We start from the raw sequence: 20,734 nt of genomic DNA on the forward strand, positions 1-20,734 counted from the left end.
GTTCCCACCCAGGCTGGCCCTGGCCCTGACATGCCCAGGCCTCACTGGGGGCGATCGGGGCCTGGGCTCTGAGTGGGGTGCTGCTATCCAGGCTCTGGGATCCCTGGAGCAAACCCTAAACCGGGACATTTGTGACTGGAGGGCCTGGTGGGCTCCCACACCTCTAAGCTCAGAAGTCCAACTGTGACGCCAGAGCGTCAGAACCAGGATGCTCGCGGGGGTCACTGAGCCGACCCCGACCTGAGCTGAGAGCAGACCAGGCCACAGGCCAGGGCCCTCTCCAAAGGGCCGTGCTTTGCCCCTGGGCAGGGCAATAAGCCCCCACTGTCAAATTTCACAAGAAAACCTGGGGACAGCCAATGGCCTTGACCCTGCACTGCCTACACGCCCTTCAAAACAGAAACAGGTGTTAGAAAACAAGTGTCTGTAAATATTTCCAAACCACTGTTGCGTAACAATACAGAGCTTTAAGGGGAAAAAAAAAAAAAGACAAACAAGCAGCTTAAAAAAAAAAGGATGAAGCTGGAGGTGAAAGCAGCTGACTTTAAACCTGGTAAATGAAAAGCATGCCAACAGCTCCTAGGGATATTTGAATAATAGAGGAAAGCGGAGACTGCATTATTCCATCTCTCCCGTCCGGGGTGAGCGGGGGAGGGGAGGAACAACGGGGAAGCGGCACCTAACATCTAGTAAGGACACAGCAAGAGAGACAAGGCACACGGGTTTAGTTAAAAATGAACTCGGTATGTTTAATAAAGCTTGGCATTACCAAAATCGCGGTACAAACATCAAGTCACACGCCCACACGACAGAACCCCCTTTACAAAGCGTCCCTCGGGAGGCCCTGCCGAGGGCACCCGGCCCAGGCCTGCGGTCCAGGGCAGAGGGGCGAGACGTGGGGTGGGGCGGAGGGCAGAGTGGAGGAAAGTGGAGACTAAAACAGTCCGTATAAAAGCTCAAAAAGAGCTAGCCAGTGATATTATCACAATGATACAGGTACAGATCAACAAGGATAAAAAGCCTTAGGCCGATAGCAGGCTACGCTGCCAAGAACCGAGATGGCGCGGCCGAGGCCACCCCGAGGGCCACCGCAGCACGGCCATCTCTCTGTGCTCTCGCTCGCTCTCGCTCTCTCGCTCGCACTCACTCTCGCGCTATAAAACACGGAAGGTATTTTGTGTTTGGAGCTAGTAACCTTGGTCAAACGAGTCCTCCGAAGAATCGCTGAAGGAGGAGCGGGCCTCGAGCTCGGGAAGCAGCAAGCCAAACGGCTGCTTCCTGCCGGCAGCCGGCTTGGCTTTCAGAGTCCGGGCGGCCGCCAGGCCCCTCTTGCTCAGCTTGGGGCCCCCCGCCGGCTTGCTGCTCTTGGCCACCAGGCCACACAGGATGGAAGATGTCAGCTTGGAGCTGGAGGGGCCTTGGGCAGGCCACTCATCCTTCAGGAATTCTTCCTCTTCCTCTGAGTCGGTATCTGCAGTCAAAGCAGTTTGCGATAAAGATAAGTCGCAGAGGCAGGGGAGGGAGGGGCTGGGGTCTTTCTGTCCTTATCCCAGAGGCTGTGAGAACAGCCTGGTACGTGCCAGAACAGAGAGGTCCAGCGGCCTGCTGGCCACGGAACAAGCTGGTACACCACCTCCAGCTCTCCAGCCTGGGCCTCCGAGCATCACACAGCCCGTCGTTCGTGGGCTTAGACCAAGGCCCCTTCTAGGCCGGCTGCTGCCAGTGTCACCCAACGTACGGCCCCCTCAGTGAACAGCCTTTGCAGGCCCTGGGGAGAGAGGAGCCTCGTTCGCAGGAAGGTCTCTCCCCTGCTCACAGAGGTCCCGGCTATCCCACGGAACTGCACCCAGCCCAGGGGCTCCTTCTGGGCAGAGACAAGGCCCAGGAGGGGAAGGGCTCCGTTCAAACGCTTCTGCCCCGGAATCCCAGTGGTGTGCTGGGCTGGAGCGTGCAGACACACCACGGCACACCTCCTTCCAAGGCCCCGCTCAACGACTTCACGATGGCAGTTTGAAACAGACCACAGGGAGAGCAGCTACACCAAGGACACACAAATGACGTGACAACTCAGGGCTCAGAGACCAGCTACCAGCACCCCGCTGCCGGCCTCCGACAAGTCTCAGGCCTTCTTACTCAGGTGAGGCCGAGGGTTCCAAGCTCTCCTGGGAGAGGGCCGACCGGCTTTGAGGACTGGGGGTGTCCAGTGGGCACAGCTCTGGCCCCTGCCAACCGCACCCCAAACAGACACCATTTTCATCCGTATTACATAGAGGCCTGTCAAGTAGGATTTCGTGGGAACAAAAGGCTCCGAAGCCAAAGAGTATAATCCCTTGATCCGGGACCTGCTCTCAACACAAGGAACGTGAGCGGATGCAGCTACAGCCCCAGCAGCGCCTGCCATCTCCAAGTCCAAGAGAAACTACACGGGGCGGGGGCACTGGCTGCCTCCTCCAACATCTGTGATTCCCAGTCCAACCGCAAGCCCAGTTGCAGGATGGCCTGGCAACTCTGAGTAGGACAAGGACAAGGACGAGCCCCTGCCCATCCCCTCGCCACAGCTCTCCCTCCCATGTGCTCCATCCAGTCCCTCCCAAAACCACATCCCATACTGGATACACCCATGGGTGATGATGACCAACTTGGCCTCCCCTAAGAAGCCATCAGGCAGGCCACCCCACCCCTACAACCTGAAGTGAAAAAGCAAGGCGCAGCGTTCTCTCCTCCCACCTCCTGCAGGCACAGCGGCTCTCTGTTAAGAAACACTCTGACCTTTTAGGGACCATACGCTCGTTTGCCTAAAATTGCACAAAAGCCAATATAACACATAAAGAGAGGAACTGTCTCAACAGCCAGCTGCATATCAAATCCAACATCTAGTTGCAGACAGGCCTTCTGACCTCCTCGGTGCAACGTTAACTCACTTCTCACACCTAGACAGGAGAGTTTCAGGAACGTGAACACTGCTTCTTGAGCGCACACATCTGTTGCAGTGGACTCGCCGACTCAGGGCAAGCAGAAGACCTCAGGGACAGAGTTTACACCTCTAACCCAGGGCTGTGCTCCGTCCACATCCACTTGTAAGTGAAGGAACGGAGGATTCTTCCAGCAACCAACCAGGCCACATTCATGGACCACTCTCCCTCGAAAGATCAAAGGACCAGCAATCTTCCTCACTCCCTCTTCGTTATTCCAAAGTGAGCAGACAGGAAGAGAGCAAAGCCCTTGCCTCCTTCTTCGGAGCTCCAAGTCTCTGAAACTCGCCCACAGTGGCCAGGGGCCTGGGCAGCGCTGTTCACATCACAACATCCGAATCGGAGGACCACAGAAGTTATGGCAACTACACGTGTTCTTAGCAAAGGAGGCAGAGAGGAGCTGCTTGACCCACGACCTCCTGAGCATCAGCCCTGGAGACTCTCTGGTCCAGGGCAACCAGAAACATCCACTGTTTTAAAAAAACAACAGCAGAAACTTAATCTGGTGGCAGGTGCCACCTCCAGCTCTGTACCGACGTGAGCCCACTTCGAGCTGACAACCCTGGGCGGCAAGTGATGCCATCCCAACCCCAAGATCATAAAACCTTTATTTTCCTTCCTTAAGAAATCACTTTGTTATAACATCAAACGCGGCTATTTCTCGCCCTTGACATTCAAACTCCCCTCCATAAGCCAGGCAGAGCCAAGTCAAAGGCCCAAGGCCCACAGATCCGGGCAGTCACCAACGAAAAAGCGTTCCCCCCCAGCCACGGCCTGAGGTCCCCCAGCACCGACCCCGCGGACACGAGCCAGGAGCCAGGCAGCCCTCCTGGCCTTCGGTCCTGGGCATTCGGGGTGCCGCCCACAAATACTTACTGAGACCCCGTTACAGGCCAGGCAGGGGCTCAGGGCAACCAGAGCCCAGGAGAGGCGGTGAGGGGATCCCAGGCTGCCCGGGGCAGGGAAACCACACGCCCCGAGTCCCGCGGAGGAGCTCCAGGGTCCCCCAGGCCGCCCGGCCGGGACGTCTCGAGGGCTCGACAGCTGCGTGCCCCGCGGTCCGAGCGGCGCGCAGCCCGCGTCCGCCGCGGCAGGACGCACCCTCGGGAATACCACCAGTAGCCACCGGGAGAGCTGTCACACAGACACGGCCCGCACAGCCCGAGGCCCACGGACGCCATTTTCACTAACTCTCGGCCCCACGACGGAGAGCCGCCTGTGGGCAGGGGAGGCCGCGTCATCTCTATGGTCACCGGCGGCCGCTCTGGGCCGAGCAGCCGAAAACTCGGTGGCGTAAGGCCTCCGCACGGTGGCTTTCCGGCCAACAAACGGAAGGACGGCACGAAAGGCCAAGAGGACTTCCGCTCCCACCTGCCGATCACGGGGCCCACCAATCACAGACGCCCGCCCGGCACAGCGCCCACCAATCACAGGCACTTCCGCTTCAAGCGCCCCGCCCTCAACCCACTTCCGGCCTGGAGCCCCGGAAGCGGTGAAAAGACAGACCGTCGACGCCCTGAGAGAAAGAGGCGGGAAGAGGGAGAGGAGAAGCGGCCCCAAGCCGGTGCGGCGTCCGCTACTTACTGTAGGAGTAGCTGCTCACTTCCGAGGTGAACGGGGAGTGGGCCGACTTGGGCTGGCCTCTGGCCTTGAACCCGGCCTCCATCTTCCGGGCTTTGGCGGCCCTTTTGGGTTTACCTTCTCTGGAGGCCTTGAGAGACAGGCCGAGGCCCTTGGCCAGCGCCTTCCTGTCCTTGCCCAGCAGGCTGTCATAGGGCGTCAGGTACCTGCCGCAGCCCCCGCTCGGCTTCCCCTTCCCCCCGGAACTGTCCGAGAACTTGAAGGGCGACTTGAGCTTGTCCTGCTTGGTGAGGGACAGGGCCTTGTCCAGCTTGCTGGCCAGCTGCTCCTGGTCGCTGGCCATCTTCTTCTTCTTGATCTTGAGCTGCAGGGGGAAGTGGGGAAGTCACGGGTTAAGACATGGGGCAGAAGAGGATGGCGGGTTTGGGCGCAGGAGCTCGGAGGAGCCTGGGCCCCAATCCTCCTCCTCCTCCTCCTCCTCCTGCCTCAAGGGCTTCGGGCAAGTTGCTTAACTCCTCACAGCCTCAGTTCTTCCACTCTGTAAAATGGGGGTGGTTACGTGGGGGCATCCCAGGGCCATTCTGAAGATGCACCGAGATAAGGCGCATGACGCACTCAAATAGCCGGGACTCTGGTTACAGTGCTCGCAGGCACTGGCATCCCGGCTCTGGCCATCCGGTGCCATCTGGTGCCTCCTGGGGAAGCCCTTTAAACCAGCTGCGACGCTGATGAGCAGGAGAAGGCAGCCAGACTGAGGGCAGAAGGAGGCGGGGAACCCAGGCGGGAAACCCAGATCACAGCTCTGCTTATCGGCTTATCTCACCCATCTAAAGCATGGCAGGGAGACTGCGGCACAGCCTAAGTCAGCCCGTCCAGCTCCGTGGGCCGAAGCTGCCAAGAAAACGCCTCGAGTGTGCCTGGCATGCCTGACGCAGGGAGAACCACCAGAGACTTCACAGATTAAATTCCTGCCCGCACGTCTCTCGTCAGCGGCAGTCATTTGCCGGGGAAGTGAGATGTGCGGTTTCAAAGGCGTTAATGCCCCTCGTCTGAACATTTTCTCTCTATTTTCTTTAATCAGGTAACATTTCATAAGGAGGAAAAAGTTGGGAGAGTGTCATTTAAGCAACAACAAAAGCATCCTTCACGATTTGAGTAGAGAGGATCCTGACGTACACACTGGCTCTCTTCCCGCCCACCCCAGATCCAGTCTCCCTGGGTGAGTGTGTGCCGCTGGTGGCCAGATCAACCCCAACAGCCCCCTCGCACAGGGCTGTACAGGGAGGAATGACAAGGGACCCTCGTGTTTAGAAACAAGGGCCTTAAGTGGATGATTTCAGTGCTCTGCAGAAATAAGAAAAATCCAGAACTTGGCTCTTACCCCTCGACCCCTGGAGAGTTCACAGAGGAAACTACAATGGCACCAAGCCACTGTTTCTTACACCGGCAGAATGGTGAAGCCGCCCATTAAACAATTACAGCAGCAAACAAGAGAGTGATCACATCATTTGGTTAAGAACTTGCACTCCCTCTGCTGAGCTTCAGCACAGGGTCAGAGCACACACAGGGCACATGGCTGTCAGTCTCAGCTCCACCTGAGGCTGTGTTACTTTGGCAAGTGTCAGACCGCCTCTGGACCTCTGGACTTTCCCCCTCTGCACAATAAGGAAGATTGAAGAGTCACTCTGGCACTAAGGCAATCGTGTCCGCAGTTTCTGTGCAGCAGCAGGGCGACTCCGGCACACCCTACAGACCTTCCGCCCCAAGATGGCAGCACACCTGGGAGCCAGGGTTACTGACCTGACTCATGAAGTCCGACGAGGCTTCATGCTCGTCCCAAGGCTGGCTCCTGCCCCTAGCTTTCCCCGTCCCAACGAGGCCATCATGTTCCTCCTCGGGCCCCTTGTGTCTCTTCCTCATCCCTGCTCCCAGCTCGTAGTCATCCGCTGTCAGCAGGGGCTTGCTGCTCAGCCTGCAACCCAGAGGCACCGTTGGTCAGCACCCGGCCAGGCGGCCCTCGAGGGCAGGGGTCGCCCTCGTGGCCCGGAAGGGTGGGCTCTGGATGTCCAAGCACACACAGTGATGACAGAGTGACGAGTCTAGGGAGACGGATCCTGCAAAACTATGGTGCTGGAATGGTGGGATATTTGTGAATGAGGCAGAACGAGAGTTGAAGGTGAAAGAAGAACTCCAAGTCAGTCTCTGCTGGCCTCTTTCTCTCTCGTGCTCCTCCACACACACTCGCACACACATCTTTGGTTAGAAACCTGTTCACCAAAAGGTGCCAAGAACAAGGATCAGAAATGCCACGGAAAGGCGCCAGGATGAGGGGGATGCAGATCAAGGGCTTCTCTGAAGGAGCCACTGGCCGGTCTCCTGCAGCCTTGGGGGCACGGCAGTGGGACGTGGGCCCGGCTCAAAGGTTTCTCCTGCCTGCTTTAAGCTCAGCCCTCCCAAGTGAGGAGAATTGGCCCATCTGTACATGGCACTCACTGTGTGTCTTGCTCCGTGTTAGTGCTTTAGATTTTAGCCACAAAATGACACTTTGTTCTACACGCTGTTCTTTACAGAGGAAGAAACAGGCTCAGAAAAGCTAACACCTGACCGAGGTCACAGTGAGGGGTGGACCTGGGACTCGAAAGCAGGAAGCACAACCGCCGCTAGGGTCCGCTCTCCTAACCAGGGGGCCTGCTCGCTGGCAGCCCAGCCTCTGCTGTCTTCTCCAGGAGCTGCTTCCCTCCCCTCCTATGGCTGGTGATGGGTATTTCTTCCTTCCGTCATCCTCTCCTCAGTCAGGAACATCCGATGGGGGCGCTTGGGGCCATCTTCTCCTGAGAAAACCTGTGGCTGGCCCACAGCCTCTCCTGTGCCTTTTGAAGGCAGCCCGTGGCCCCTCTGCTTCCTCAAGCCAAGCACTGGGCTGCCTAGCATCCACCCCGCCCTGATGTCCCACGCTGAAGCCCATTCCAACCCCCTTCCTTCGCTGGGCCTCCCGCAGCCCATGCTGCTCCCCAACACCTAGGGAGCGCACAGCATCTTTCCGATCCACGCCCAGCCTAGAGGAAAAGCTCTCATTCCAGCCAGCATTCAAGAAAACCACATGTAGCTTCTGCTGCCACCCACGGAGCTCATCCCCAGAGTGCACGAAGGAAGTGGCCCCGGTGGCAAGAAGCAGGCTCTGGCACGACGAGCCAGGACGGGAATGACACTGTCTAGCCCGGAGGGAACGAAGCGACAGCACAAGTATGAGCCTGTCCCAGCAGGGCTGGCAGCTCAGTGGGTCCCTCCGCAGGGAGGAGGTGCCTGGAGCAGAGCAGGAATTAGTCCCTAGCCGTGGAGGAAGCAGACATGGCAGGAAGATGGGCGAAGCGCTTGGGTGACAGCACAGGAACCTTCCTTGCTGGGGTCATTAGCCCGCTCAGCACGGGGACAAGTGCCTGTCTGTTCCACACCTGGCTCACCTTCCTGGCCTGGGCCATGTGCGCCGTGTTCCCTAACAGCTACCGATCCAGATGGGTCAGAGCCTGAGGGACTCGAGGTCCCCGGCGCCCAGACACAGGCCCCACAGGGGCCGCGCTCCTCCCCTCCGAGCTCTGTGCCAGTCCCCGACCCGCCGAGGGGCCAGCCTTACTTTCCGCTACTGTTGCGGCTCTTCCCTCTCTTGCGGGGGGGCGACAGGGCGCTCAGGGCGTGGGTCCGTTTCCGCGGCCTGCCAGGGCCTCTGCGTGCCAAGCTTCTATGGGGTTCCTCGCGCCTGTCCCTTAAAAAGAATCACACGCTTGGCTGTGAACCTGGGGGGTGGAGGGGGCGCGGAGAGAGGACACACGATGCGCACACGTCACTCGGGTCCACACTCACTTCTGACGGCCTAGCACAGCCGACCTACTGAGCGCCAGCGCCTATGAGAGCCCGGCGGGGTGCCGCCTCGCCACGGCCTCGTCACCGCCGGCCGGGGCCCGCAGGGGTAGCGGGGTGCAGACTCACTCGGAATCGCGCCGTCTCTGCAGCTTCACCAGCTCCCGCTGCTTCTCCTTGTACTGCCGCTGGACCTCTGCCAGCCGCATCCGGAAGTCCAGCTCCATGGCGTCCATGTTTTCCAGGGAGGACTTCATGGCGTACATCTGCGGGGTAGAGGGGGGTGAGGAGGCCGACGGCCATTGGCCCCGGCTGCCAGGCACCCACTCCCTCAGACGGGGGTGGCAAGACGTCCTGGTGAAGATGGGGGCCCAGCCTGACTCCCACTCCTGCCACTCACTAGCTGTGGCCTTGGGCAAAATGCAGACTCTTCGTCGGCACAGGGGGACCGCAAAAGCGGCCCTGCGAGGCTGTGTCAAGGCCGAGCTAGCCCATAACCACGGCCTGAGCTGCGTGGGCTATCATGTTGGCTCTCGGTTACACGTGGGGCTCAGAGGAGAGGCCACTCACCCAAAGCCCACAGGCAGCAAGGGGCACGGCCAGGTCTGCTCTTCCCGGTCCACCAAGCTGCACCCCGTGGGACCTGCTCTTGACACCTTAGCAATTGGATAAACTGAGGCCCAGGGAGGGGAAACGACTTGCCCGGGACCACACAGTAAGTCGGCAGAGGAAGCTGGATGCAGATCAGGCCCTTAGACTCCAAAGCCAGCCACACCCAGGCAAGATGGCGTCTCTGGAGGGGGACCCTGCCCCGGCTCCCGCCCCCACCCCTGCCCCACAGGCAGGAGGAGATGGGCCCAGAAGGCCTCACCCGCTCCTCCTTCTTCTGCATCCAACTGTACTTCTTGTTGGGGTTCAGCTCCCGCGGAAGCCGCAGGTTCTTAAGCGGGTCCACGAAGGGGCTGTCCAGCACCTCCTTCAGCATGTGGCTGCTGGCCGCCAGCAGGCTCTCCAGCGAGGGCCGCACCGCCAGGCCTCGCTCAGCTCCTGCAGACAGGAAACGGGTGAGCCCGTGCTCCCTGGGTGGGCAGGATGCACGAGCATCACAGCCAGCCCCCTCTCGGACCTCAAACGGGGAGGACGCTGAGGCCCAGAGCGAGCTGAGGACCTGCCCGCGGCCACGTGGCCTCGTGGGCTGCTGCCTGGACCGCAGCCTTTCTGAGCTGCTGAAAGCGCGCTAAGTGAGAAGAACAGGCGAGCGCGCCAGCCAGCCAGCTAGCCAGCCTGGTCCTGCTCTTCCAATGTCTGCCAGTGCAGAGCAAACCTGTGGAGGGTCACCCAAGGCCAGCACAGGGTCCCTCGAGGAGCAGAGCTCTCTTTTTGCTTATCTGTCCTTAAAATTTTTCATGAGAACCATGCACGGTTTTTGTAATCAGAAAAAAAGAGCCCGAAGTTAAGTTTTGTAAACTGTAAAAAAGTAATAGGCACATATGATAAAAACCACAAAGCAAACAGAAAGGTGTGAAGAAACGAGCCATCTCCTCCTTGGATGGGGCCACAGCTGACGGTTTCTGTAGATGGTTCCAGAAACGTTTACGCACATTCAAACACACATAACGGACATGGGCAACCTTTCTAAGTATAAAAATGGTGTCACTCACGACGTGCCACACCACGCTTTGCTTTTTTCCTACTTAATATCTTCATTTTAGCACGTGACAAAGATCTACTGCGTTCATATTAGCTTTAGTCTTAAAAACAATCACCATTTCTGTAGGTCAAAAAGACAAGGCTATCAGCAATTTGATACAGCCAAATCTAATAGCAGCAGCATGCAATTCTCTCACACTGATGAGTTTGAGTTTAATAGTCCCCCCGGGTGGCACTGAGGTCGTTTCTGATTATTTCTCTAGTGGACGGACACACGCACGGCCAAGATACGTGTTAGGAGAATCCCACCCGTGCGGTCAGCATGACAGAGGGACGAGCGCCCATCTCTGACAATGCTGCACCTGCCCTTCGGAAAGGCTGCAGCAACTCAGGATCCCAGCATCCCAGCATCCCAGTGGTGGTACCTGAGAGCCTGTGTCCCCCACAGTCTCTCCAAGTTAACATTGAACATTTTCATTTGTTAACTGATATTTTGTGATCTAATATATGATCAATTTTGTGAAGGTTCCACGTGTCCTCGAGGAAAATAGTGTATTCTCCACCATCGAGGTGTACAGTTCCACGAAATCAACATTCACAGTGCATCACGTGGATCAGGGCTTCGCCACCGTGCGCTCGCTGTGCCCGCTGCTTTCCGGGCTGTCATTCAGGCTCAGCTAGGAGGCTGCGCGGCATCCTGGCCTGTACCCACTAGATGGCAGCAGTACCCCCCCAAGCGGTGACAACCAAGTGTCCCTGCCAGTTGAGAGTCGCTGGTTTTGCTCATCTCCGTCCTTCCAGAAACAGAGGCCACAAAGCAGTGAACTCCATCGGCTCCCAAGGGTGGGTATTAGACTGACGCTGTCTGGCCACTGCGCCCCCTTCAAGGTCCTCCGAGCCATAAAGAGAGAGCTGCTCCCTCATGGAGGAGAGGACCAAGGTGCGGCTCTGTCACCTCCTTCATCCTCCAACAAACGGGTCTTGCTGAGGCGCTCATGACTGCCAGCCCAGGGCAGCCAAAGTGACCTCCAGGCCAGCTGCCATGGTTGAACTGTGCCCACCCAAATCCATATGTCCAAGTCCTAACCCTGGGACCTCAGAAGGTGGCCTCCTTTGGAGACAGTCTTTACAGAGGTCATCCAGTTCAAGTGACGTGGTTAGGGTGGGCCATAATCCAGTGTGACCGTGTCCTCATAAAAAGGGGAGATCTGGACACAGACACCCACAGCAGGAAGGCCGCGTGAAGTAGGGAGAAGGTGACAGTCCACACGCCAAGGACACAGGCCTGCGAAGGAACCAGCTCTGCCAACACCTTGATCCAGAGCTTCCAGCCTCCAGGACCATGAGACCACACGATCCTGTTACTGAAGCCCCCAGGCCGTGCCCTAGCTCACTAATACGGCAGCCTTGTGGCTTTGCCAGCGCAGAAGCGAGACGCACCCCGGACCCCGTGGGGCCAGGCGTCAGCCACGGAGGTGCAGGGCTGGCAGGGCCGCGGGAGGAGGGCCGCCCCGGCTCCCTCACAATTGTAGGCAGCCGCATGGGTAGGAGGGGGAACAGGGGATGCTGGCGGCCCCAGGACGTGGCGTGAGCCGTGGGCAAAGCTCCAAGCAGCCCAGGAGCCTCAGACCTGCTGGGTGACGGGGGCCATTCACTGCCCGGCTCTGGATGCAAACCACAGGGACTGATGCTCAGAGTTCCATCAGTGACTGCTGAGAAGAGCAGAGGCCACCAGGACCCGCCCCCAGTCACTGTGGGTCACACCCCTGCACACCGCGCCTCCAGGTGCACTTTCCAGCCCAGAAGCAGCCCCAGCACTGGATCCACCGCGCGGCACCACAGGGCGTCTCCAGCTTCCAGGTCCAACCCAGCTGCTGCTCTTCCCCCAAAACCTGCCCCTGCCACCGCCCCGCAGAAACTGCCAGATCTGCTCTGCAGCGCCTCAGGCCCAACCCCAGAATCCTCTCACACCACATTCATCCGCCAGCAAAGCCTGCTGGCTCCACCTCAACACCCACCCGACCCCACCTGCACCTCGCCCCCACCACCCCGGGCCCCCGCCCGAGAGCCTGCCTCACTTCCCCACATAGGCCCCTATCTAAGTCTAGTCCTGTCACTCCAACTCAAAACCATCTTCTATTATATCAGGTGTCCATTTCACTCCAAGTAAAGGGCTCCCAGGGATCCAACCCTGCCCCACCCCCATTACCAGCTCACCACCACTTCCCCCTCCCCCTCTGCTCCAGCCCCTGGCCTCCTTGCTCTTCTTCCAATATGCCACACATGCTGTCAGCACAGGGCCTTTGCATCTGCTGTTCCTTCAGCCTGGCATGGTTTTCCCCAGAAGACTCACCTTCTTCGGGTCACCTGATCAAGAAAGGCTTCCCTGGCCATCCCCTATAAGAGCCCACCCTCCCATCTCTGCCCTGCCCCCTTCCCAAGTTCCCACTGCCCGCCTGCCACCACCTGACAGTGCCAAGGGCTGCACATGGACGGCCTGGTTCACTGCCAGGCCCCAGCGCCAAACACAGTGCCGGGCACACAGTAGGAGCCTAACGAGGATTTGATGAGCAACAGTATGTGGGTCCCCCAAACAGAATGTGAGGCCAGGGTGTGAAAAGGGGAGGCAGGGCCCCCAAAGTGGGTGACCCACCCTCATTCCTCCCTCCTGATGTCCCTGGCCCTCTGCTGTCCCCACCAAAAACCCACTGCCAATTGGTAGGATCAAGAGGGTTTTAATTTTCTGCTGAAAAAAAAGTTTTTTTGTACTGAACTATTTAAATGAGAGAAAAGAGACAATGAACCTTAGAACCACAACAAAACAGACGCCCTGGCTTGGGGGGGCCTGGTCCAAGCTCCCGAGGGCCATCTGACCACGACGATGAGCAAGCCTCGAAAACGTGGCCCTCTGAGCCAGCAGTTCTCCCCCGGGGCGGTACCCCCAGGCAAGTCAGAGGCCTGAGCAAAGGCTTTTCTTCAAGGGGAACCATCACGTCATCAACAGCAGCCAAAGAACGAAAAAAAGCCGACTAAATGCCTGACCGTCCAGGATCGGGCCCTCGAAGGCCAGGGCCACCACTGGGCAGAAAACCAGGTATCCCACAAAAAAACTTCTCGTACGACACACAACTTTGGAAAATGTTTAAGAAAGAACGTACCAAGTAAAAAGTGCATGTTCCAGAACTCTGTTTACAAAATGATCGTAATTTGAGCAGCGTGTGCGGTGTAGAAAAAGTCCTAGGAGACACCACACACGGGTGGCACTATTCTTCTCTCTCCACAGCTGTCGTCGGGGCCCCTCCGCTGGCAGCTGGGCAAGTGAGGGGTGCCGAGGGGTGTGCCCATCATGGCCCCTTTCTCACCCCTTTCTTGGAGCACCCTGATTTTCTCTGTTGCACAGTGGGGTTTTGTGTCCAGCCCAGAATTCACTGCCCCTTCTGTGGAAGACACCCGTGCTCTTTTGATGACCACCCCTCCCTACACCCAAGAGGTGACACCCCCGTCAAGGGCAGCGCCTGAGCAGTCCAAGCCATGCCATCTCCTGGGTTGCATGATTTGCTTCTACAAAAAAGCATGAACCTGAGTCATTCAGTGAGAAGGAATCTCAGCATCTTTGCCAGGGCCACCAGGGGTAAGGTGGCCTCTTTTGGGAGTCTGCTGAGCTGAGCAGACCCATGGGCCTGGAAGGAAGTATTGGTGACCCCCATGAGGACACCGGGCCTGCCCTGAATGAAGCCAAGAAAAAGAAAACTGGAGCAAGGGGAGAGAGATAGAGACAGGAAAGGGCAGGGAAAGAAACTCCTGATGACTTGGTTTGAGCACCTGGATCCAGCCATACCTGAAACTAAGCACCCAATTACTGCTGTACTTTGGCTCCATGAGCCAATAAATTTCCCCCGCCTTTTTCTAAGTCAGTTAAAATGAGAGTTTCTGTCCTTTGCAATCCAAAGAGCCTAGCTAACATGAAATTCACCAGTGACAGAATGAGGAGAAATTTCACCAGTAAAAAACCCAGAGATTCGTTGCAAAACGTGTATGTACCTAACATGACTGAACCGTACACTTCAAAACAGTTAAGATGGCAAACTTTATGTGGATTTTACCACAGTTTTTAAAAAGTGAATACGAATAGACCATATCCTGTGCTTTTCCAAAGTTTTAAAATCTCATTAAAATGAAAACAGCACCCCGCAGAAACCCGCGGCCAGCGTGGCTCACCTCCCACCTCCTGGCTCCTCTTCTCCAGCTCCAGCTCGGCGATCTCGCTCAGGAGGGTGATGCCGTGCAGGAAGCTCTGCTCCAGGACGAGGCTCTGCGCTGCCTCCAGCTGCTCCAGGGCCCGGGCTCCAGGGCCCGGGGCGGGCAGAGGCCTGGCCTGGGGCAGCTCCGCGGCCGCCGCCAAGGCGTTCATACCGGCCAGTGGGTCCTCCAGGCCGGGCAGGAACTGGTTGGGGCCCGCCTCTTCCAGGAAGCAGGCGGTGCTGGGAACAGGGGCCACCTCCCGGGCTTCCCGGCTCAGGCCCTTGCCATCCCCGGCAGGCACGTCGCAGTCCGCCAGTCCCAGGCCAGGCCGGGGCTCGCTCTGGGCCACCTGCGCCAGGCCCTCTTCGGGCACTGCCTCCGCCACAGCCACGGCCATGGGCACAGCCACGGGCACCTCCACCGGCTCCTCCTTGGCCTCAACCAGCGGCTCGGGTGGCAGCCGTGCCACCAGCTCCGGGGCGGCTGTGCAGGCTTCTGTCCGGCCCGGAGAGTCCGCCCGCGCTTCGGCCCCCTCGGCGAAGTCCGGGCCTCCCGGGGGCTCCCCGGCACCCTGCCCGCTGGCGCTCAGCGCCTGCGCCTCCAGCAGGCTGCCTCCGCAGCCCCCCACGGGGCTCGAGGGGCCCATGGCATCCTCAGGCGGCAGCGGGGACTCGAGGGAGGGCAGCTCGGCGGGGCCCTCGTCCATGTCCTCCACCTCCGCCTTCACCTCCCGCTCCACCAGCGGCTCGGTGTCCGGGCCCTCCCGCAGCGGCTCGGGGATCTTGGAGGGTGACAGACGGAGGGGCTTGTCTTCGGGTGAGAGCGCCAGGCGCTCGGGCCCATCGGCCTGCAGTGGCACGTCGGGAGCCAGGCCGTCGGCGTCGGCGGCCGCCGTGGGCTGCAGCAGGAACGGGTACGGCCTCCCGTAGTGCGGCGGCAACGCTGGGAACGGGTACCTGGGCGGGATGTCTGCAAAGACACCAAGGGTCAGCGGGGGCCCCTTCTTCTGCATGTCCCATTGACACCCGCCCGCCCTCCAGGACAGACCCCAGGACCCGCTCTGCTCGGCCAGCCTGGGGCCGGGGGCGTCTCTTCCAGGCCGCCTCGGAGGAACCCGGAGCCTTTCTGCACGTCTGGGCGACAGAGAGAAAAACTGGCCACCATCCTGTCCCCAAGGGTTTCCAGGCTCAAAGGCAGAAACCACAGTCAGCTCCTTCTCTAGTCCCTTCCCCTAAGCACTCAGAGCAAGGCCGGACAGAAGCCAGTGTTTCACAAGACCCCAAAAGCGTCCCCACCAAGGCTGCACCATCTCTGGCCTCCACCCCACCCTACTAAAGCACAGCGGGGCGCCCGAGCTGTTCAGAAGGAAAAGGACCCCAGTGCCACCCCGCCTCTTCTCTTCCAAGCTCCCAGCTGAGTGTGATCGCCAAGAGCAGCAGGGGCGCATGGGACCCCGAGGGGCTCTGGGCCCGGCTCGGCGCTCCACGGGAGCCTGCCCAGGGAGACAGGTGCGGAGCCCCCGGGGCCAGGCACGCGCTCGGCCTCTCGACATCAGCCCAGCACCACATCTCCCCAGGGAGGCGGGAGCCACTTGCCCAAGAGCACACAGCATTCTGGCAGGATCTGAACTGGAACTCGAGTCCTCCCAAGCGCGAGCTCATGCTCTTAGCCCCAGGAGGAGGGAGGCGAGCCCCGGGCCCCATCAGGGCACCTGCCGCCCGTGCCCACTGACACAGGACAGGGAAGGGCGCGTGCACACAGCCCACGGGGCCGGGGCTGCTGCAGAGGGGGCATCCCTGTACCGTCACACCCAACATTGCAACTCGCAATGGCCGTGTGTGCCAGCAAGACCCTAAGTGTCCTACAGGCTCATGCGGCTCGATGCTCAGAACCAGCCCCGGAGCTGGGTTCTAGTCCGCTTCTCTGACCCGACTACTTGGGGGCTGGAGAGAGGTCACGGCCGACCGTGTGTTCGCACATTTGGTCCACAAGCGGCAGGGGGCCGTGTGCAGAGGAACAGAGACCGGAGGAAGGAAGGGACGAACGGATGAGGAAGCGCACAGGGGACCCACTCCCCGGGTGGCCAGGCCAGAGTCAGAGGCGACGGAAACTCAGGGGCCCGGCTCCTACCTGGGAACAGGGCCTGGAAAGGGCTGGGGGCCTCCTTCTCCAGCTCCAGGTCCTTCTTCTCGACCACGTTCTCGGGTGCCTCCTCCTTGCGGGTGAGGCCGGGGGTGGGCGGCGGGGAGGCGGGCGGCGGGCTGCTGGGGTGCGAGCTGGGCGTGGCGGGGTAGGCGTAGCCGGGCGGCTTGGACGCGTCCTCTAGCTTCTGGATGACCTTGGCCTTCAGGGCAGCCACAGGGGAAGCGCGAGGAGATGGCGGGGGGCTCACGGTCTTGCCGTAGGTGCCCGCGGGGCCGGTGGCCAGGCCGGGGGGCTTCCGAGGCAGCAGCCCGGGGCCCGAGGCGGCCAGGCCGGCCTTGCCCGTGGCCTCCAGGCTCCGCTTGCTCACCTTCTCCTCCATCTCCGCCCGGTGCTCCTGGGCCTTCAGCCGCTCCTGCTGGGGGGGCGGCCGGCAGGCGGGGTCAGCGCGGCAGGGCCAGCCCCGGCACCGGCCACGTCCCCGGCCCCAGAGCCCGCGCCAGGTCGGGGCGGGCCACCCGTCCTCCCAGCTGAGAGGGGCATTCCGCCACGGCCCGTGTGTAACAAGCACAGTGTTCCTTCTAGAACCCCAGCAGACGGGGTGGGGGCCGCAGGGACCCTCACAGTCAGGGTAAGGGGCCAGGCAGAGGCGTGAGGCCCTGGAAGACGAAGAAGCTGCCCTACTCCCCCCACCTTCCGGCATTAGGATAGCTCCCTTCTCGGGGAACTCACTACCACCTAATGTTCTCCAAAACACCTCCAAGGGCAGGAGGAACCTTTTCCTGCCTCGGCTGACTTCTGAGGACACGGCAGGGAGCAGGCTCAAGGGCAGCCATGTTCACAGCCAGGGCAGGGAAGCGCCTGGCTGCTGCTGGGGTCGGGGGGCAACCAGCACATAAAGCACCCCGGGAAGAAACGCTCCGAGCCCCAGCAGCTCCCCCAATTATTAAATCTCACTGAACAACCCAGAGAACGGAGGAATTCCTAGCATCTCTGTTTTCCAGAGGAGAAAACTTGAAGCCCAGAAAGGTGAAGTCACTCAGCCAGGCGTGGCAGGGCTAAGGTTCACACCCGGGGCCATCTGCCGATGGGCCACCTCTGTTGCACAGGGAGGAAGGCCACAGACGAGCAGAGGACGCACCGCCTGAACTTTCTAGAAGGCAGGAGGGCTGGGGGCTTTAGGAGTCCACCCACACGGGGCGCCTCATGTCTCCTGTCTCACAGGGTCAGGTGACACACGTGTCAGAGACCAGCCCCGGCCCGAAAGGGGAGCCAGGGCCATCAGGCAGGCAGCCCGGAGAGGAGGTCAGGCGGGGCTCAGGCAGGAGCCCGCCCGGATGCCCTGGGCATCCCATCAAACATCTCCAGGCCCCGAGCTGTCTCCTGCCTTGGTTTCCCCACTGCTCCCTGCACCCCGCCCCCGCCAGCCTGCACGCAGCTCTGGCCTTGCTCAGTGTCCCCTCTGCTGGGAGGGCCCCGCCACGGTTGACTCCTTCAGGCCTCTGGGCACACGTCTCCTCCTCCAGGAGGCCTTCCCTGACCACCAGCCCCTCTCGTCTGTCCTCCCTCATAGTCCACAACTGTTGGGGGTTTCTGCCAGCTGACCCGTCTGCCTCGCCGTCGGCGGGGGGCTGCCCCTCGGCCCCGGTGAACGCCCACCCCCACTCACCACCAGCTGGGCGCTTCTCTGCAGCTCCAGGGCCTGGGCCGCCTGCTGCTGCAGGTACAGGAGCTCCTGCTGCCGCAGGAAGTGCTGCTGGGAGAAGAGCTGCAACTGCTGGGCGTGGTGCAGGGAGCTGCGGCCCGGCGGGTACAGGGCAGGCCAGAGGGGCGGCACGGCGGCCCGCTCCATCAGCTCCGCTGGGGACAAGACAGACACTGAGGCTGCACCCGCCACCACCGCCCCGTGCCCCCACTCACAGATGGGGAAGCCGAGGCCAGAGAGCGGGCGCTCACAGCAGTGGAGGCGGGGTAGGCCGGGCCCCCAGTGCCAGCTGGGCGTCAGGACGCCTGGCCTCCCTTGGCACCCGCATCCCAGGCCTACGGAACGGGCCCTGTCCATAACCCCGTGGGAGGTGCCCAAGGTCTCACAGCCGGAGCACACCAACATGGGGCTCCAGCTCCCCCCACCACACCCCGTGGTCTACAAAGTGGATTCCCAAGGGACGGGGGCCAAGGCAGGGGTCCAGGCCCCAGCCGGCGTGGCCCTGCTTCGGCCCTCCACGTGGGCTTTCTGGGCAGGAGCTCATCGAAACAAGGACCCCTGTGGCTTTACGACACGTAGAGACCACGGATGTCAGGACGTCCTCTCTGAGTCCCAGTCTGCCCCCGACCCTGTTCCGCTGGGTAGACCCCCGCCCCGCAACAGGAGGCCCTTGCGTTAAGAGATGGTCTCGCCGGGCAAGGCCACCGGAACCACGGCCCCCCACCCTGGGGCTGCCACTTACCAAAGTGAGGCAGATGATCGCTGGGAATGACCACCAGCTGGCCCGACTGGGGGTCCCTGATGAACTGGTAGGCTGAGGGCAGGGAGCCCCCCAGGCCGGGTGGGAAGGCGGGTGCCATGCCCTGGTGCAGGGAGGGGGGTCCCAGGCCTGGGAGAGACATGGGCCCGAGTCAGTGCTGCGGCCAGGCCAGCCCCTGCCTAGGGCCAGGCCAGCCCCTCTCTTGCCCACGCCCCTGTCCTCCACCTCTGGGGGCCACCACGCAGAATGCAGAGAAGCGAAGGCTGGCTGACCACAAGCACACACATAGCCCCCGGACACCGTCCCCAGATGGGCTTGGCCAAGAAACCCCACGAGGCTGGTGCTATAGTAATGACCCTCCTGGACGAAGCAGGGAGCCAGAGCACAGGAGGAGGAAGCTCCCGCCCCTGCACCAGCCCCCAGCGCCATGCTCCAACCCCCCAACCTGGCCCCCTCCCGCCGGGTAAGGGAGAAGTCGCCCCCCACTCACCATAGGGGTGTCCAGCGAGCCACATGGACGTGCTGCCCGAGCGGGGCAGCCAGGTGTGAGTGGCCAGGTGGGCCGCAGGGTCGGCAGACCAGCGACCTGAGCCTGCCAGCGCAGAGCCCCCGGTCACCATGAGGTTGGGGTTTAAGCCGTTAGCAGCACAGCTGCTGGGGTGCAGGCGGGCCAGGTCGGCCAGCTCCTTACTTTCTCTGGAAAGGAACAGAGGCTTCAGCAACGGCCCAGAAGGCCCCAGGGACAGGTAGGAAAGCAGAGGGGTCCCCAGAAGGAACTGGGGACACCCAGGCTGGCTGTCGGGCCAGCACTGCACCCGGCTTCCAGAAAGCGAGCTCACACTCAGCAAACAAGGCCCCCGGGGGCCCCTCACCGGATCCGGGTCCGGGGTCAGGCAGACCCACGCTCAGGATCACAGCCCAGTGGTCGAGGGGCCACGCCCACCCAGCATCATCCACCCTCCTCCCGGGGGCTCCCAGGCCCCCAGGCAGCGTGACCCCACACCTGAGCAGCTTCTCCTGGTCCCGGTCCAGCCGCGCCCCCAGCAGCCGGTCCTCCCGGTGCCGGGCCCGCTCATCCACACATTCCTCGTCAGCCCGGCCGTGCCCTGAGGGGAGGGGAGCCGGGAGTGAGCCCCAGGCCAGGGCCAGGGCCCCCCACTCTGCGTCCAAGCAGGGTACCTGGGAATGCCTCCCCTCACGATGCACCTGCGCCCTCCGACCCCTGGCCAGGGCTCCTCTGAGCCAGGGGACATCCCTCCGTCACCCCAAGAGCTGATCTGTGCTGTCATGCTCAGCAGCCGTGGCCGCGACCAAACTCACAGGCACGGGGGTCGCAGCAAAGAGGCCTGAGGGGCTCACCCTGCTCCACACCGTGACACTGAGAGGGCCGGGGCCGGGCGGAGGGGAAACCACAGCCCCAGAAGGCAGCCGCCCTTCAGAAACCCGGCCAGACCCAGGTGACGGGCCTCAGCTGCCACGCTGCGGGCTATTGCAGACGTGTGGCTAACCTTCTTAAAATCCAGACAGAAAAGTAAAACCAGAGAACACTGTCCATGTGGCAAGGAGTGGAGGATGTGGGCGCTGCCCCCGGGCCAGCCCATCCCCACCCTGGTACCCCCACGCCCCCTCCCAGGGCAGAGAAAGCGAGTCCCTGAGTCCAGCCTGGCATACAGCTCATTGCTACAGGGCAGGGGTGCAGGGGCCAGGGGCCTGTGGCACCGTTGCCCCTCCTGGCCCGGCCACCTTCCACCAGCCCTGCCCCATCCCTCTTCCCAGGCGGTTGTACATGAGCCACAAATCCGTGCACGTCTGGCAGCCCTGGGGACA

At 61.1% G+C, this 20,734-nt stretch overlaps 1 protein-coding gene across 7 annotated transcripts in view; it reads right to left on the reverse strand.

The window, feature by feature from the left end:
- TNRC18 (trinucleotide repeat containing 18) overlaps positions 1–20,734 on the reverse strand; it is an 84,152-nt gene that overhangs the window by 33,116 nt on the left and 30,302 nt on the right. For 5 of the 7 annotated variants that reach the window (XM_023655199.2, XM_023655195.2, XM_023655193.2 and 2 more), the window contains 12 exons: positions 19,911–20,013; positions 19,398–19,603; positions 18,890–19,036; positions 18,112–18,302; positions 16,431–16,860; positions 14,277–15,269; positions 9,280–9,455; positions 8,538–8,674; positions 8,185–8,313; positions 6,354–6,525; positions 4,557–4,917; positions 1,196–1,471 (listed from right to left, as the gene is read on the reverse strand). In XM_023655199.2, the coding sequence (XP_023510967.2) occupies positions 1,196–1,471; positions 4,557–4,917; positions 6,354–6,525; positions 8,185–8,313; positions 8,538–8,674; positions 9,280–9,455; positions 14,277–15,269; positions 16,431–16,860; positions 18,112–18,302; positions 18,890–19,036; positions 19,398–19,603; positions 19,911–20,013 (3,321 nt within the window). The remainder of the gene's footprint in view (positions 1–1,195; positions 1,472–4,556; positions 4,918–6,353; positions 6,526–8,184; positions 8,314–8,537; positions 8,675–9,279; positions 9,456–14,276; positions 15,270–16,430; positions 16,861–18,111; positions 18,303–18,889; positions 19,037–19,397; positions 19,604–19,910; positions 20,014–20,734) is intronic. The other 2 variants (XM_023655194.2, XM_023655197.2) reach the window with 2 other exon arrangements.

The sequence above is a fragment of the Equus caballus genome, chromosome 13 (genome assembly GCF_041296265.1).
Source record: "Equus caballus isolate H_3958 breed thoroughbred chromosome 13, TB-T2T, whole genome shotgun sequence".
Lineage (NCBI taxonomy): Eukaryota > Metazoa > Chordata > Mammalia > Perissodactyla > Equidae > Equus > Equus caballus.